The 16850-nt window shown below is 45.2% G+C and overlaps 1 protein-coding gene across 2 annotated transcripts in view; it reads left to right on the top strand.

The window, feature by feature from the left end:
- Positions 1 to 12635, top strand: part of PLEKHD1 (pleckstrin homology and coiled-coil domain containing D1) — a 310344-nt gene extending 297709 nt beyond the window's left edge. For both annotated transcript variants that reach the window (XM_069638581.1, XM_069638582.1), the window contains 2 exons: positions 5417 to 5566; positions 10500 to 12635. In XM_069638581.1, coding sequence (XP_069494682.1) covers positions 5417 to 5566; positions 10500 to 10657 — 308 coding nt within the window. In that variant the 3' untranslated portion in view covers positions 10658 to 12635. The remainder of the gene's footprint in view (positions 1 to 5416; positions 5567 to 10499) is intronic.
- Positions 12636 to 16850: the final 4215 nt, after the last annotated feature.

Below are 16850 nucleotides of genomic sequence, written 5' to 3'. Positions count from 1 at the left end.
GGCCCAGACTTCCTGGTGAAAAGTTGCTCTGGCCCTCCAGTTTTTATAAAAATAGAAAGGCATTGGACAAGGCTCCATTTTTAGACCCACTTTGTAGAAACATATCCCGCTCAACCCCAGTACTTGGATCGGTATTAGTCTATTTGACCTAAAACAATTGTCCTAATGACCAATTTGATTGAATTTTGCATGGGTGATTTGGCCTTTGGGGCGGCAATTTGGTCACATATATTGCAAAATACAAACCCTGGAGAGCGGGGGTTGCGGGTGTGTCAAAAACTCCCCATGTTTGATATTTTCCAATTTTAGGGGTGCAAGGGTGTCCAAAATTGGAGGCGGGGGACGAAAAAAAAGGAATGTGCGTTTAAATTGGGCCCTGAGCAGATAAATTGTGGTCAATTTGCTGCAATCAAAAAAAATTCAGTCAAACATACCCAAACCCTTGGATCAGCTCACCTGGTATACCTTGGTTCTGGAAGAAATTGAGAAAACACGCCTGAAAAAGTGGAAGAACGTCTATTGAGTTAAAAAAGAAAAACATAATACACTACTGGACCACAAATGACGGGGAAAGTACGACTCCCCAACGAAATAGAACTTTAAGAATCATTGAAGGCTCTACTGAAATACCATTGCACAAGCAATCACAGTTTGATTCTAGGATTACTTCAGCCCACAACATAAAGAAGCTTTTACCCTTGCTCAATAACTCGCCTACTCTGCAGCTCTTATGTTCAAGAGTTTGTCCAACTTTGAGCTCTGCACTCATGTTGTATCTTGTTTCGATTCCAAGATTCAGAAGATTCCCTCTTCCATCGTGAATGGTCATTTTGACCCTGGTCCCTTATATGCTCCTGTATCAGCCTGTTCCAACTTTGCTATTGACCCGCTTAATGTAAACCCTCCACCCCCCCCCCCCCAACTCTACTAAGACTCTCCTAGGACTCTGGCTCTCATTGATAGTGCCAAATGCAGACCCCCCCATCAGACCCTTGTCAGGTGTTTAAGGACCATCTTCCTGTCTTCCTTCCTGTGACCAAGAACATGGTCAATCTTTCCTCAACCAATGGAGTGGCAGCTGTAAGGAACTCATGGTGCCAACAGTAAAGACAGACACGAGTGATCATAGTTCAAGGGTGTTTATTAAACTGTTAATGCAGGGTGGAAAACACCTAATCTAAACCTACATCTAAGATGGGAGCAAGCTTCGACCATCAAATGAAAATAAGGAAGTCCCAGTGATGTTGTGTCAAAATAAAAAGGCCTATACTAAGAAAAACCTATTGCCAATTCCTTACGCTAAATAAAAGAGTACGGGATAGAGTGTTCAAATAAAGAACAAAAATATGCACGAATAATAAGTCAGGATGTGATTGCCTCGAGGTCGCCCTCCCCCACGTTTTTGGCACAGGACAAGCTGGGACTTTGGAGCACAGCACACACGCGAGCCTTTCCAGCATGGGTCGACCGTTCCGTTTCAGCCACTAGGTTCTCAAGGGCCAAGTCTCTTTACTCTCAAAAGTCTCTTGCCTTCGAGGGCCTGATGTCTCAGTAAAACAAATAAAAGTATGTTCCAAATGTATGTTGGGTGATGGCTTCACCCCTGGGTCTCACTTTTCTGGGCACAGACCCCTCGCAAGTTGAGTTCAACAACATCATCCAAAACAGTTATTTTATCAATGAGCTTTGGGTGGTGACTTTCCACCCCTGGATCTCCTTCGGTTGGGCTCGGACCCCAAATGCAATGTTTCTTATTTTCGCAAATCTTCACCAACTATTCCTCATGAGCCTTTTAGACTTTGCCCCTTTCCATTAGCATCCCTCAGCTGTGTTAACTCTTGCTAATCTCCACGAAACACAGTTCATTTGTTATTTTTCAACATGCGGGATTCACTTCCCTAAGCTTTCGACTCTATAGGGGTTTTACTTGATCTCCTTTATGACCACTTTGACCTATCTTGGCGGCTCTCATATGGCCTTCTGGTAGCTGTAGTTTTACTCAACAGGGGATTGACCAGAGTCTCTCGAGTCAGCACCCACGTGGTGCCGGTTCCCTCTACAGCTGGTTTTCCCTTTTACTATTGGTAGTTCTTTGAACTTTCTTCAAATGGCCACTTTGCGACTTTCATTCAACACAGTTCGGTCATTATCGGCTTTCACTTTGGTTCACTGGCTGTGATGAACCGCTTGGCTTTCCTTGTATCTAGAGTCAAGGCCGGTACCACAGTAGCAGGAGTTTCCCTTGCTCGGGCTTATCAGCATAGGCACGCTCCGTGTACCGCCAGCATCTGCTGCAACACACGTGGGCTATTGCCATCGGTCTTAAGATTACTTCTGTGGACGTTTTGTGCGTCTGCATCAAAAACGGCAAGGTTGTGTCTCTCCTTGTTAGCGTCTCGATAGTCGCCGCCTTTCTCCTCCTCTTGAACTGCCGGGCCTGGAGAGCTGTCTTGTTATGCGGTCTTCCTGGCTCATACTGTGGTCTTTTGCTCCACCTTCTATCCCTGTGGGGAAAGGAAAGGGCCATCAGGTGTGTGTGATTTTGGTTAATTGCCTGACTTTGCCTGACCCTGGTATTGGGACAAGTCAAGTATACGGCTCTGGTTTTAGTCCGTTGTCTTTCGTGTTGTGCAAAAGGGTTTGTGTAAGAAAAGGGGGGGCAGTGTTTTTGAATGTCCTACGGAAGAGAATGGGGAAAAGGTGTGCAAAGAAGGGGGATACCGTGTCTCACCTATCAGTGTCCCACTCCCCAAGGACCCCCCATCCAGGTGATCCTCCCGCACTGGTTCACCCCCAGGAAGTGGATCCAAAAGTGATGGTTCTGTCCTGTCTAGCTGGAAGACAGCGCTGGCCTTGATCTGTCTGCCACCTTCAACACAGTCGGCCACCTGCTGCCCATCCGGGACCCCGATGTGTAGTCACGGCAACGTCGGCTACTGACTGGACTACTGTAATTCCCTGAATCCCAGAGGTTCTGACTTTCTGAGCACATGTTTACATGTAGTCCAGAAAGTAGCAGCTTGTCTTATGAACAGTGCAAGGTGCTTTGAGCATATTTCACCTGCCTCCATCAGCTGCATTGGCTTCCGGTGACTAACCGGATCCACTTCAAGGCACTGTCGATAGTTCATTGGGCCTTTAATGATACAGCCACGCCTTTATATTGAAGAAATGTTTTACATATCAACCACACAATAGCTTATGGTCTATCTCTAAATTTCTCCCTAATCTTTGTAGTTTCCGCAAAACTAGGAATTGGGGTTCGATCAGCCAAGCTTAGGAACAATGTTCTTTTGACAATCCGAACTCTGCCAAATCATCTTGTCGTTCATCGAGCATTAAAAACTAGAGTCTTTTCTGGTGCCCTCTAACTAGCTTGCTTTTTCCCTTTCTCCTTTATCTTGTTGCTGGCCCTCAATGGTTCAGCTCCAGGAGAACTTCTGGTGGCAGAACGCTCTATAAAGCCTAAACTGAGCTAAAGTCAAGAACGAGCCTGAAGCAGTTTACAATGATGGAGAAATGGCTTGCCATCTTGCTGTTTCAACATCTCAGTTTAACAAGCCTTGCTCCATAAAATATTTATCCAGGGTAGAAATGATTGGTTATGAATGTTCAGGCCTCCAAGCTACCATCTGGACAATACCTTTAAGTTTGGAATACCCGTGGAATAGTTACTTAGAAAGAGCCAAGAATGTAATCGGTGTAGCAAAGGCTTCTTTGTTTTTATTGGACATTTGTATGGTGCCTATACACAAGTGTTTCCAGGCCCCACAAGGCAAGATGAGAGTCCGGGGGGGGACATAGGAAGAAAGTAGAACAACAAAAATGGTTATATTGGCCTTGTGACAATCCTACCGTGCAAGTGCAAGACAAGGTGGTAAGTGCAGGGGGGGTAGAGGGAGAAGTGCAGAAGTGGGGTGCACAAAGGGAGGGGGAGAGCAAGTGCTGGGGCCGAATGGCAAGTGCGAGGGGAAGGGGGGGCAGTGCAGTGGACAGGGTGGGCCAGGTAGGGCTAGTCCGGGGAAGGGAGCCTGAGGGCAAGTGCTGGCAGGGGATGCTGGAGGGTCTGGTATGTGGGTGGTCTGGTCCCTGTGTCACTCTGAAGGGACCAGGCCCCAGTCGCAGAGGTAGAGTTAGCACGGGAGGGGGAGAGGGAAGGAAGAGGAGAAAAGGAAGCCTTTTTTTAACCCAAATCTCCAATTTCCAGAACCGCATCGCAAGAGCTGGGCTATATAATCAGCGTTCTTATCAGCAGCCATACCATCGCCACCTGAAGGGAATCCAGTGATCACAAATAGGCGAGACAGATGCAAGATCCCCTCCAGGAAGAGGCTTAGGAAGGGGATCAGGAGGCCCCAGACCTCGCACTCAGCAGTCCAGGTGCACAGAGCCCTCATGAAATCCTCTTCTGGACAGAAGGTGGGCACCGAGAGTATGTGTTCCCCACAGTAGCTCTTTGTAGAAGGCGTTGTAGCGCCAAGCAGGCCTTCTTGGCACTTACCAAATGTTGACCTGCAGTTGGAAGGTAGGGGACGACATGGTGGTCACTTTCTGGTGGGCCACTGGATTTGGAGATGCCATATACTGGAATTTTGTGGGATCACGTATGTCTTGAAGATAGGCATGCAACTCAAAATGCATAGATTGTTAATTGCAACACAAATTGCTTTCACTGTATTGAGAACAGTTATACATGTTAAATTGAAGAGCAAGAAAGATTTTTGGGATACATTCATAATATTTAATAAATCAGAATCTCAACATATAAGCACAATTGTTTGAAGTGTGTAAGTAGTCTCCCTTTGAGCACCTATCTGGGGCAAATTGAGTTGATATATGTCTTTTATTTTTTACAAAAATGCACATCAAAGTCAGAAATGACCCTTCTGTGTATTGCCCGGTCCAATGTGCAGTTCCAATAGGCGCTGGGGAACATGAGACTTATCTACACATGGGAATTCACATCCCATTGTTAATACAATATGCGCTGTCCCATGCATGACAATGCCTCTTCCCTGCCCAGTGGGCAAAATATGGGCATCAGAAAGTGCGCATCTATGGTGCGGGCATTCAGACTCCCCTTAGTAAATTGCCTGCCCTTTTTTTTAACCAAGTAAATGCAACGCTTTTGAGCAGTCCTGTACTTTCTCTAAAAGTCATTTGTGAATCAAGGCCCATGTATAAAGTGCTGTGGCTTCCTAATTTGGCATCGAAAGGAGGCTGCTTTTAGGGACATCCCTTGGTGAATCTGGAGACCATGAAGATAGAGGAAAGACTATCAGTATTGTAATATTCCTGCAGTTCAGGCAGGCAAGGCATCAATGTGGACGTCTCTGCATGCACAGATATTTAGGTGGTAAATGCATTAGAGAGGTAGTTACTGTTCTCCACTGACCTGCACTTTTCCCCAACACAGAGTTCTTCGAAGAGTGTATCCGGAACGCTGAACTTGACGCCAAGAAGCCCATCATCATGAAGAACGCTGTGTACATGCAGAAAGACGTCACGCGCCGCATCAAGAGTTGCCGCTTCCACCGCCGGAAGGCCAGCTTTTCCTGGAAACAGCGTAGGTGCCCTTCCTTTTAACGTCTCCCCTTCCTTATCTGGGAACTACCCAGGTCCTGGTCAAGCCTACCACATCCAGAACACTCCCTTGCATGATCAACACCCTGGGGAATATCCTCTCCACCCTTGTTGGAGTAAGGAAAGTTTAGTAAGGATCAGGCACCAACAGAACTGGGATAGCATTGCAGGAGATTTTGTCGAAGCCAAATCCATCGCAATTCTTTTGGCCGAATTGGGCCACAAACATCTGTGGGGGTGGGTACTGGTAATAATTAAGGTGGTGGGCAAGGGAGAGGAGTTAAATCTACTCTTTGTCCTCTTCAACTCATCCAGAACAGGACCGAGAGACATATCCCTGGCCTCAAGCCCAGGGACCGCATCTCTCCGGCCTTGAAATCCCCCCACTGGCTCCCGGTGGCTACAAGGATCAAGTTTAAGACCCTATGCATTGTTCACAAGGCTTTCCGTAGTCGTGGCCCTCACTGCCTTCAACTCTCTCTTCCTAAGTAACTTCCTCCTGGAACCCTCCGCTCGTCTACTTCTACGTCTCTGAGGGTGAGTCGCTTCTCCAAGCAGAGAATGGGTGGTAGATCTCTCTCCTCTGCAGGTACCTCCCTCTGGAATGGCCTCCCTGGCTCTCTCCACCTTTAGCCGGATCTCCTTAAGTTACAAATCAATCAATATTTGCAGGCAAATGGCTTAAAAGAAAAGGAACATTAGATGGATTTGGATTCGACCAAATCTCCTGGATGAAATCACATAGAACCAACAGAATCATGATGAATGTAAGTGTATCTTGCAGTGCCCAGTTATCACCTTTAGCAGGGGTTACAAAGTGTGGCTCTCGAACTGTTTTTGGCTATGACTCCCATAATCCCTTACCATTTACCAGTGGTGACCTGTATGTATGGGCGGGGGGTGCTGCTCCCTCGCTTGAGTGACAGGCAGTACAGTCCTATTATTTTATTGGGGGGACTGTGCTGTCTGCCTCTATGCAGGGGTGCGACCCCCTGCTACGTTCGTTTTTTTTATTTTCAAAGTGGAGCACAATAATGAGAGGCGATCGGGGCATAGGAAGGTCAGCCCTGCGGCCTGTCATCATTGCATTGCACTATTACCGTAAGAGCACACTGAGTGACCTGTGAGGAGTCCTCGCTTCTTCTGTCAGCCAACACGCTCTGTGAGGGGCAGGCTTTCCGGTCGTTGTCGGCATGCTGAAGGTGCCTGGGTGAATGAGAGAGTATATGTTGTGTGTATGAATGCATGGGTGAATGCGTGAGTGTATGGTGTGTGAATGTATGAATGCCTGAGTGTATGTTGAGTGAAAATATGAATGCCTGGGTGCATGAGAGAGTATATGTTGTGCTAATGTAAGAATGCCTGGGTGAATGAGAGAGTATATGTTGAGTGAATGTATGGATGATTGGGTGAATGAGTGAGTATATGTTGTGCTAATGTAAGAATGCCTGGGTGAATGAGAGAGTTTATGTTGAGTGAATGTATGAATGCCTGGGTGGATTAGAGAGTATATGTTGTTCTTATGTAAGAATGCCTGGGTGAATGAGAGAGTATATGTTGAGTGAATGTATGGATGCTTGGGTGAATGAGTGAGTATATGTTGTGTGAACGTATTAATCCCTGGGTGAATGAGTGAGTGTATGTTGTGTGAATGTATTAATGCCTGGGTGAATGAGAGAGTGTATGCTGTGTGAATGTATGAATGCCTGGATGAATGACTGAATGCATGTTGTGTTAATATATAAATGCCTGGGTGAATGAGAGAGTATATGTTGTGTGAAGGTATGAATGCCTAGGTGAATGAGAGAGTATATGTTGAGTGAATGTATGAATGCCTGGGTGGATGAGAGAGAACATGTTGTGTTAACACATGAATGCCTGGGTGAATGAGAGAGTATATGTTGTGTGAAGGTATGAATCCCTGGGTGAATGAGTGAGTGCATGTTGTGTTAATATATGAATGCCTGGGTGAATGAGAGAGTATATGTTGTGTGAAGGTATGAATGCCAAAGTGAATGAATGATTGTATGTTGTTTCAATGTATGAATGCCTGGGTGAATGAGTGAGCGTATGTTGCGTGTATGAATGCATGGGTGAATGCATGAGTGCATGTTGTGTTAATATATGAATGCCTGGGTGAATGAGAGAGTATATGTTGTGTGAAGGTATGAATGCCAAAGTGAATGAGTGAGTGTATGTTGAGTGAATGTATGGATGCTTGGGTGAAAGAGTGAGTATATGTTGTGCTAATGTAAGAATGCCTGGGTGAATGAGAGAGTATATGTTGAGTGAATGTATGAATGCCTGGGTGGATTAGAGAGTATATGTTGCGCTAATGTAAGAATGCCTGGGTGAATGAGTGAGTATATGTTGTGTGAACGTATTAATCCCTGGGTGAATGAGTGAGTGTATGCTGTGTGAATGTATGAATGCCTGGATGAATGACTGAATGCATGTTGTGTTAATATATAAATGCCTGGGTGAATGAGAGAGTATATGTTGTGTGAAGGTATGAATGCCTAGGTGAATGAGATAGTATATGTTGAGTGAATGTATGAATGCCAAAGTGAATGAGTGATTGTATGTTGTTTGAATGTATGAATGCCTGGGTGAATGAGTGAGCGTATGTTGCATGTATGAATGCATGGGTGAATGCATGAGTGCATGTTGTGTTAATATATGAATGCCTGGGTGAATGAGAGAGAACATGTTGTGTTAACACATGAATGCCTGGGTGAATGAGAGAGTATATGTTGTGTGAAGGTATGAATCCCTGGGTGAATGAGTGAGTGCATGTTGTGTTAATATATGAATGCCTGGGTGAATGAGAGAGTATATGTTGTGTGAAGGTATGAATGCCAAAGTGAATGAGTGAGTGTATGTTGTTTGAATGTATGAATGCCTGGGTGAATGAGTGAGTGTATGTTGTTTGAATGTATGAATGCCTGGGTGAATGAGTGAGTGTATGTTGTGTGAATGTATGAATGCCTGGGTGAATGCATGAGTGCATGTTGTGTTAATATATGAACGCCTGGGTGAATGAGAGAGTATATGTTGTGTTAATGCATGAATGCCTGGGTGAATGAGAGTGTATGTTGTGTGAATGTATGAATGCCTGGGTGAATGAGAGAGTGTATGCCGTGTGAATGTATAAATGTCTGGGTGAATGAGTGGGTATATGTTGTGTGAATGTATGAATGCCTGGGTGAATGAGAGAGTGTATGATGTGTGAATGTATGAATGCCTGGGTGAATGCATGAGTGCATGTTGTGTTAATATATGAACGCCTGGGTGAATGAGAGAGTATATGTTGTGTTAATGCATGAATGCCTGGGTGAATGAGAGTGTATGTTGTGTGAATGTATGAATGCCTGGGTGAATGAGAGAGTGTATGCTGTGTGAATGTATAAATGTCTGGGTGAATGAGTGGGTATATGTTGTGTGAATGTATGAATGCCTGGGTGAATGAGAGAGTGTATGATGTGTGAATGTATGAATCCCTGGATGAATGACTGAGTGCATGTTGTGTTAATATATGAATGCCTGGGTGAATGAGAGAGTATATGTTGTGTGAACGTATGAATGCCTAAGTGAATAAGTGAGTGTTTGTTGTGTGAATGTATGAAGGCCTGGGTGAATGAGTGAGTGTATGTTGTGTGAATGTATGAATGCCTGAGTGAATGAGTGAGGGTATGTTGTTGTGTGAATGTATGAATGCCTGGGTGAATGAGAGAGTATATGTTGTGTTAATGCATGAATGCCTGGGTGAATGAGAGTGTATGTTGTGTGAATGTATGAATGCCTGGGTGAATGAGAGAGTGTATGCTGTGTGAACGTATGAATGCCTGGATGAATGACTGAGTGCATGTTGTGTTAATATATGAATGTCTGGATGATTGAGAGAGTATATGTTGTGTGAACGTATGAATGCCTAAGTGAATAAGTGAGTGTTTGTTGTGTGAATGTATGAATGCCTGGGTGAATGAGAGACTGTATGTTGTGTGAATTATGAATGTCTGGGTGAATGAGTGAGTACATGTTGTGTGAAAAATGTAATGCCTAAGCTAATGAGAGAATGCATGTGTGTGAATGTATGAATGTGTGGGTCAATGAGAGAATTCACCATTTTAACCCATTATTTTCAAAATGTTCTTGCGGGAAGAACCCTCCAAATGTTCATTTGTTGGTTTGGGCTCCCTCGCTATGCTCGGTCGCTCCCACATATTCAACGCAAACATTGATGCCACTCCTACCAGCCGCCACTGCCATTTATTGTGTTGGCTACAGCTGATGGGACTTGTAGGTTAAAATATTCATAGAGTCAAAGTTTTCAGAACCCAGCCCTATAGATTCAGAGGCTATCAAAACCTTTAATCTTTGAAACCATTTGGGGGTGTTAAGTGGTATGTAACTGTTAATCCACCAGACTGCCCCTCTCCCTCCGCATCCCCCACGAGAAATGTCCACTTTAGAGAGAAGTTCCTAAACTCCTGTCTGTCCCCATCATTGGAGCGACGCAAGGGTTTTCCCTGACTTTGTGGGGTGTAGCGATCAGGGCATTGCCTTCAGTAGGAGGACCCTCCAAATGGGGGGACTTCTATCTCCCCTTATGGTGCCCCAGGGGTGTAACCATATATTTAATACCTCCTTTCCTGGCTGTATGTCAACTACTAGATTGAAAGGAACACAGTGCCCAGGTCTCCACTTTGAACCCCTAGATATTTTCCCTTCTTTGCCACTCCATCTGTGAAGGTGTGGAATTCCTACCCAGCACATCCAGGAACTGGCGCTGTTTCCCTTCCCCACTGAGAGCCATTCTAGTTAATACACGGGGCAACACCCCCAGCCAAAGCACGGCCATAGATCACCTTGGGACTGCAGGGGTTCTGCACCTCATCTATGTTTGTGTATTGCAGTGCGGCACTCGCAGTCGTTCATCGCCACGCCAGCTGAAACCACCACCGTCGAAGACATGAAACAAACCACCAGGAGACTCAGCAGGGACCAGCACTTCCGGGAGAGGTTTAATCAAATCATGAAGCAAAAGGACCCTTCCATTGACAAAGAGAAATAAGCCCAAAGTCTTGACGCCCTTAACCTCTTTTTTTGGGGAGCTCAATGGCACTGTATTGTATTCCTGCTCCTTATCGGTTATAGAAGCACAGTGCTGGGCACCCTGGATCACACAGAATAACATGCACATTGGTGGAAAGGGATACCTGGAAATGTTTGTCTTCCATCGAATGGTGCAGCGTGGCATGCTCACTTCACGATAATCCGAAACCAATCCGCTGCCAGTCGCAGTGGATGAAAATACGTGGAAATGATGTGTATGGTAACTTTTGAGCAAACTGACTGTAATTACGTTGTACATACTCCAAGAAGATGTGCAAAATTAGTGTTGGACAGAATCAAGCGAACTGCTTGTAAAATTAGGATTTCTTATAAAATAAGGGAGTAACTGCGGTCAATTGGGGAATTGGGAGTGTGCAAGAGCGACTTGAAGGCTTGTCACCTCTCCTTCCAGCCTATCTTCTCATCATGAAATCAATTAAGTCTCACCCGATTGAGCTAAAAGGGGACCAGTGCTTGGTGAGGGCATTAAGAGCGCATAGTATGTGTTCCAAAGGTCAAATGTATTAAGCATACCTTCATGACAATGACCGTAATGTCATAGTTGTGAGCTATGTTTATGCAGAAAAGGTTTAAGTAGTGCTTTTCCTGCATGCAATGTAAATGCAAAAAAAATACTCTTGCAAAATTGATCAATAATATTTTTGTCACTTCTGTAGTTTGTAGGAAGGCATGTGGTATGGTGACTAGGTTATAATGCTGACCTATGCACTTGGCAAGATTGTGTGATCTGGGGATTTGTACACTTTTCCTCCAACCCTTCCTTTTGAGAATATGTGACACCTTAAACCACTAAATCACATTGCCTCACCAGAGCTCATCCTGGACGAGCCCCCATTGAACACAATATTTGCCATGGTACTCTTGCTTGCGATTGAAGAAAGTACTACCATGTGGTTTCCTTCCTAACACCAGGACGGAATGTATAGCTTGATATGAATCAAGCTTCCGGTTTAGCGGTTTAAAGGAGCAGTATTAACTAAAGAAACATACAAGCCACTAAAGAGTTAATGTGATCAATTAAGTCAATCCTTGATGAATAAAATGATGAATGCCTTATTGCAAGTACAGTAAAAGAAAAACAGTTTCACACCAAGTGTGGTCATACTTTGCTAGTAATGTATACTCCATCTCATTAACATGAGCTTGTAGAGGTGAATCTGTTGGCTTAGGAATGATGCTTGGATCACAGCCATGGAAAATTGATGTTCAAAGAAAAATCATTTGGGACCCCTTTGAGAGTCAGGGAGGTAGAGAGAGCACAGCTAGCTCTAATTCCATGTAATGCACATTCATTTACATTTCTGGCACTCTTTAGGGAATTGCCAAGATCATGAGTGCAGGGAGTGAACAAAAAGTCAGGTTAGAAGCATGTGCCAATGTGTTACATTGTGACTTTTAATGGGGTTACAGTCACAGTGACACAATCCTGGGAGTAATGCTGCTTCAATAGTTACACAGAGCAGTTAATGCGTTCTTGGGGTACACTGGTAAGACTTGAAGATGCCACACGTGGTATCCATGAATGTCACATTCACGGGTACCCCGTAATGTCTTAACAATCGGAATATGCTGAAACATGAACCCGTCTTGCTTTTTCGTGAACAGTTACAGTTTCACCTTTGGCCTATCCTGTCATGCTGCCTATTAATTGGTCTGTGCCACAGAGCGAGTGAACCACGTGTGGTGTATGGTTCCGAACAGTCACATGGCCCATTGTGCCCAGTCTCAACATGACTTCTTTTCCTTCTGCCTTTTACAGTCTCTGTTCTATGTCTGGATTTCTCACCCTACTTTCTTCTTCTGCTGTCTTATAATATCACTTTTCTGATGACTGTGCATTTTATGTCTCCTGTATCAAGCAATTGATTAATAACCGTTTCCTTCACTGTGTCACTAATAAAATATTCCTGATGGTGCTTTTTATGTATATGTCCCTTTACTCTTATCTCTGTTGCATGGGATTAAAAATATAATGTATTACAGCAGTCAGGATCTCAGTGCAATAGTTTATATTACTTCTGATCGACAGGGTATGGTATTGGTTGTCGATCTGCTAGAAGGCATTTTTTTGGGTCTGGTTAGAAAGATTATTAGCTCTCTCAGACAGCCAGATGACAAGGCGTGTAGTATGAGACTCACAGAAAAATGTAACTTTTGCCTGAAAGGAAGTGCTTAAAGTTATCATTTCACATAACAGGAGGAATTGTCTGCAGCACACCCTCCTGTCTATGAATGTGAGTCTGCCTAAATACCTTATACAAATAGTGCTGTTTTTACGGTCTGTCTGCTGTAAGTGTGTCGAATAAGAAATCTGACACAAAGGTGGTATGGTGGTGGTTATATTTATTTATTTATTGTGCCTTTGTAAGGCGCTTATACATAAAGTAAATTGTGTTTCAAAGCGCCCAAGATTATAGACTTCTTTTTGTGCACAAAAAGGCACTCCCTAGCCATATCTTCTAAGAGGGGTTTCCCTGCCTTAAAACTAATACCAAAAGGTCCATCAGAATGTCCGTCAAAACAAACTCCAACGTCCTGTGTCACAAACTACTTCTATCCCTCACAGTACAACTAAAGGAAAATCTATCAGAAAGTTTCTTCTCCAGGAGAATGACTCCCTTCTCCTGATGCTCTGATAATGTTCAATAGAATGTTCTCTTGCTACAAAAATGCCAGGGGGAATGACTCCCTTGCCCTGGCTTGTGGTTTACACACAGCTTTTATACAATTCCACGTCCAGGAGAATGGCTCCCTTCTCCTGGTGTAGATCTAAACAGTTTCCAACAATATCAGGTGGAATAACTCCCTTCCCATGGTGCCTCTAGGACAAGTCTCAGTTCAGGACTAGGGTTAGAATGATTCCCTTTTTCTGATATTGCTTGGAACAGTTCATAACAAGGCTAAGGGGAATGACTCCCTTCCCCTGCCGTCTTTAATACAACTCCCAAATCAGGACCAGGAGAATGACTCTCTTCTCCTGGTATTTCTTGACACGGTTCACAACAAGGCCAGGGGGAAGGACTCCCTTCCCATGGCATCTTTTAACACAACTCCCCTCCCACAATGTTCAGCTTAATAAACACTTTTCCATTCTGTTTTGGTGTTAGCAAAGATCAAAACCTTTCTTTGTTGGTCACTAGACTAAGTGTTGCCACTGCCACAAGGACGTTCTCCTTGCTTGCTCAGTTACCTTTTATTGGGGTCCCAGACCCTTCTCTGGTGTTCAGGCTTATCACTGTGACGAGGAAGCGCTCCTCAGATGGTTAGTTTCCAATAGTTTGGGTCTCCAACCCTTCTCTGGTGGTCAGTGGGCTTTTGTCGGCTCTGTAATGAAAAAACTCTCCTCAGATGCTTATTTTGCAATGGTTTGGGTCTCTGTCCCATCTCTAGTGGTCAGTGGGATTATTGTCGCCACTGATGAGGAAGCTCTCCTTGGATGCTCGTGTTATACCGGTTAGGGTCCCGACCCATCTATCTTCCACACCCTTGTCCCCTCTGGGTATCTTGTACCTTCCATTACCTTCTAAGGGATTCTGGCACGCCACTGGGACTTCCTGGGACTGGGGTACTTCTCTCCGCTGCACTGTGCTTCTCACTCCGGTCTTTACAACACTGTGGTGGCTCTGCACTCTGGTCAGCTGCTCGGTTATTCTCTCTTGCTTCACGTTCGGGTCTGCTTCAGCTACACTCTCGGAGAACTGCCTCCATGCTTTGCCGGCGTCCTCCACTCTTCTGCTACTCTGGGCTGCCCACAGTGTTTGAAACTGTCACTGGTTTCCGCACCTATTGCCTCTCCCGGCTGTGTTTGACAGGTTTGTTAGTCCATCGTCTCTCCTTGTACAATGTATTGAGTCCCGTGCTGGCGGATTGTACAAGTCTTTGGGCCTCATTACGGGCCGGGCGGTTACCCTGCCGGTAATGCCGGCAGGTTGCAGCCTGACCTGAAAAACATTACCGGCGCCTTACTTCCCAGTGCCACCGGGCTATTCTGAGTCCGGTGGCCGGAAAGTCAGACACTGGTAATTTTGTTAGTCCCCATTGCCATGGAGTCTAATAGGACTCCATGGCAATGGGGACATGGGAGCACTGCACCGTTAACAACAGTTCCAGTGCTTCTGTGAGAACTCTGCGAGCGGGTGCTGTCCCGCGTGACAGGTCTGACCTTGGTGTGCGGGACAGCACCAGAATGAACTGTGCTGGTAGGCTTACCAGCACCGTTGTTTCCGGACCGGCACAGTCGTAATAAGGCCCTTTGTTTTTGTTAATGTCTTTATCTTCATGCTTCCTCAGGGCCACCTCGTACCAGTACTAGCGCAGCCAACGATCTCCATGTCTCCTGTGATCTTTTCGTTCTAGTACTTTGTCTTTGTCTTTATTGCCTGTGTTATAACAATATGTAGGTTTACATTCAATAAATTGGTTCAGAGCAGTGGGAAGGGTTAGATAATGTTGGGGAGTGACAACACTCAATGGGCTGTACCCCGGGTGGTCGTACTTGCCACCAGCGGGGGAGTCCCTCCCCATGAGGTCCTCCCGCCTTAAACCACACCTAGGGGGACTGTTTGGTAGCGGCTGAATCTCCCATGCCTCGTGTGAAACGGCTCCCCTTGGGGAGAAATGACGTTGCAATGCCAACACTCAGGAAAGAGAGACATAGTGCAGTGTCAAGAATGTATGCAGATGACTGCAGTGAGCACATGATACAAAAAGTGTATTGCTTATAGTCTGTCTGACTGAAGTAAGCACTTCATACAAATTGTGAAGTGCGTGTTTGCTGTATGCTGCGCTAAAAACATGATACCAATTGTGAAGTGTTTACAGTTGATGTGTATGTCTGCCTGCACTGAGCACTGCTACTGTCTTTCTACACAACAACACTAGGCATTTGAAACAAAAGGTGCAGTGTTTTTCAGTCTATCTACCTACACTAAGCGCATGCCTACGCTAAGAACACGACACAGGTTTTGCTCACAAACATTTAGGGAGAAATGGATAGACCTCTTACTTGCCTTTATTGCTTATTAGATGTAGGGTGTATGGTGCATTAAGTCCCAGGTGCAGCAAATGCATGATAAGTTGTATCACTACATTCACAAGAGAAATGTACAGGAACAGGTGGACTCACCATCCCTAGATCCCACCCCCTCACCTCCGTCACACTGGAAAAGCAGGAGAAGAGCTCTATGTGGGACCCCAGGTATCATCCCAATACTGCATTGAGTGTATGAGAGACGATGTGCACTCAGACAACCGTATTGAATGTGCCCCCGTATTGAAAGGATGGAAGGATGTCTGCACACACCATTGGACATCGAAGAGCTATAAGTGAAATCGGACGGGATGAGAGTGACGTCATGAAAGAAAGACACACGGATGCACTGAAACGATATGCACATTCTTGAAGGATAAAGATGTCAATGAAGAAATAAGAGAAACATGTAATCGAATGCAAAGAAATCATATGCACTACAGAGATAAGTGAGAGGAGACTACGTGAATGGACATAAACAGAAATGCAAGGTATTTAAGACATATAGGGCCTCATCGGGAGTTGGATGGCAAATCGTCGCAATTACCGCTGGGTGCAAATAGCATTACCTCTGGGTTGTGCGGCGGTATCAGCCTGCATCACAACCTGGCATGCACACTCTCCAGACTCTGACGGTAACGCTATTAGCACCTGGTGATAATTGCGTTGCAATAAGGGCTACCACTGGAAAACCAACGCTAATAACACTACTGCTGGCGAGCCTGGCGCTATTAGCGCCAGCGGAAATTGCGTCACCACTGGAACGGGAAGCATCACTGCGGCCATTTGAAAAAGACAATCCATGAAATATCTCCACTTCCTGAAGCCATCTAGCATAGCAAACCATTGGAAATGTCTCAGGAGAGGCTAAGAGGCAAGGGGTTCGAACATCGCCTCAGAAAGCACAAGTTCAACGAGGGTGAGCTTGTGATCCTGACAGACGAGGCAGTGGGGCAATGTGATGAGCTGTATGGAGCCGGCAGAGGAAGACTCGTGGGCAGCGGTGCACAGCCATATGGACCAACATTGCCAGCAGTGTCCAGCGTACCTCGTGATGGTGAGGACTGCTGAAAACAGTGGGAGGGTAAGGGTGCAGGGACTA

The sequence above is a fragment of the Ambystoma mexicanum genome, chromosome 14 (assembly GCF_040938575.1).
Source record: "Ambystoma mexicanum isolate Mex_15411 chromosome 14, UKY_AmexF1_1, whole genome shotgun sequence".
NCBI lineage: Eukaryota > Metazoa > Chordata > Amphibia > Caudata > Ambystomatidae > Ambystoma > Ambystoma mexicanum.
Note: the sequence above shows the minus strand (reverse complement) of the source record. Positions and strands in the feature narration are given on the sequence as shown.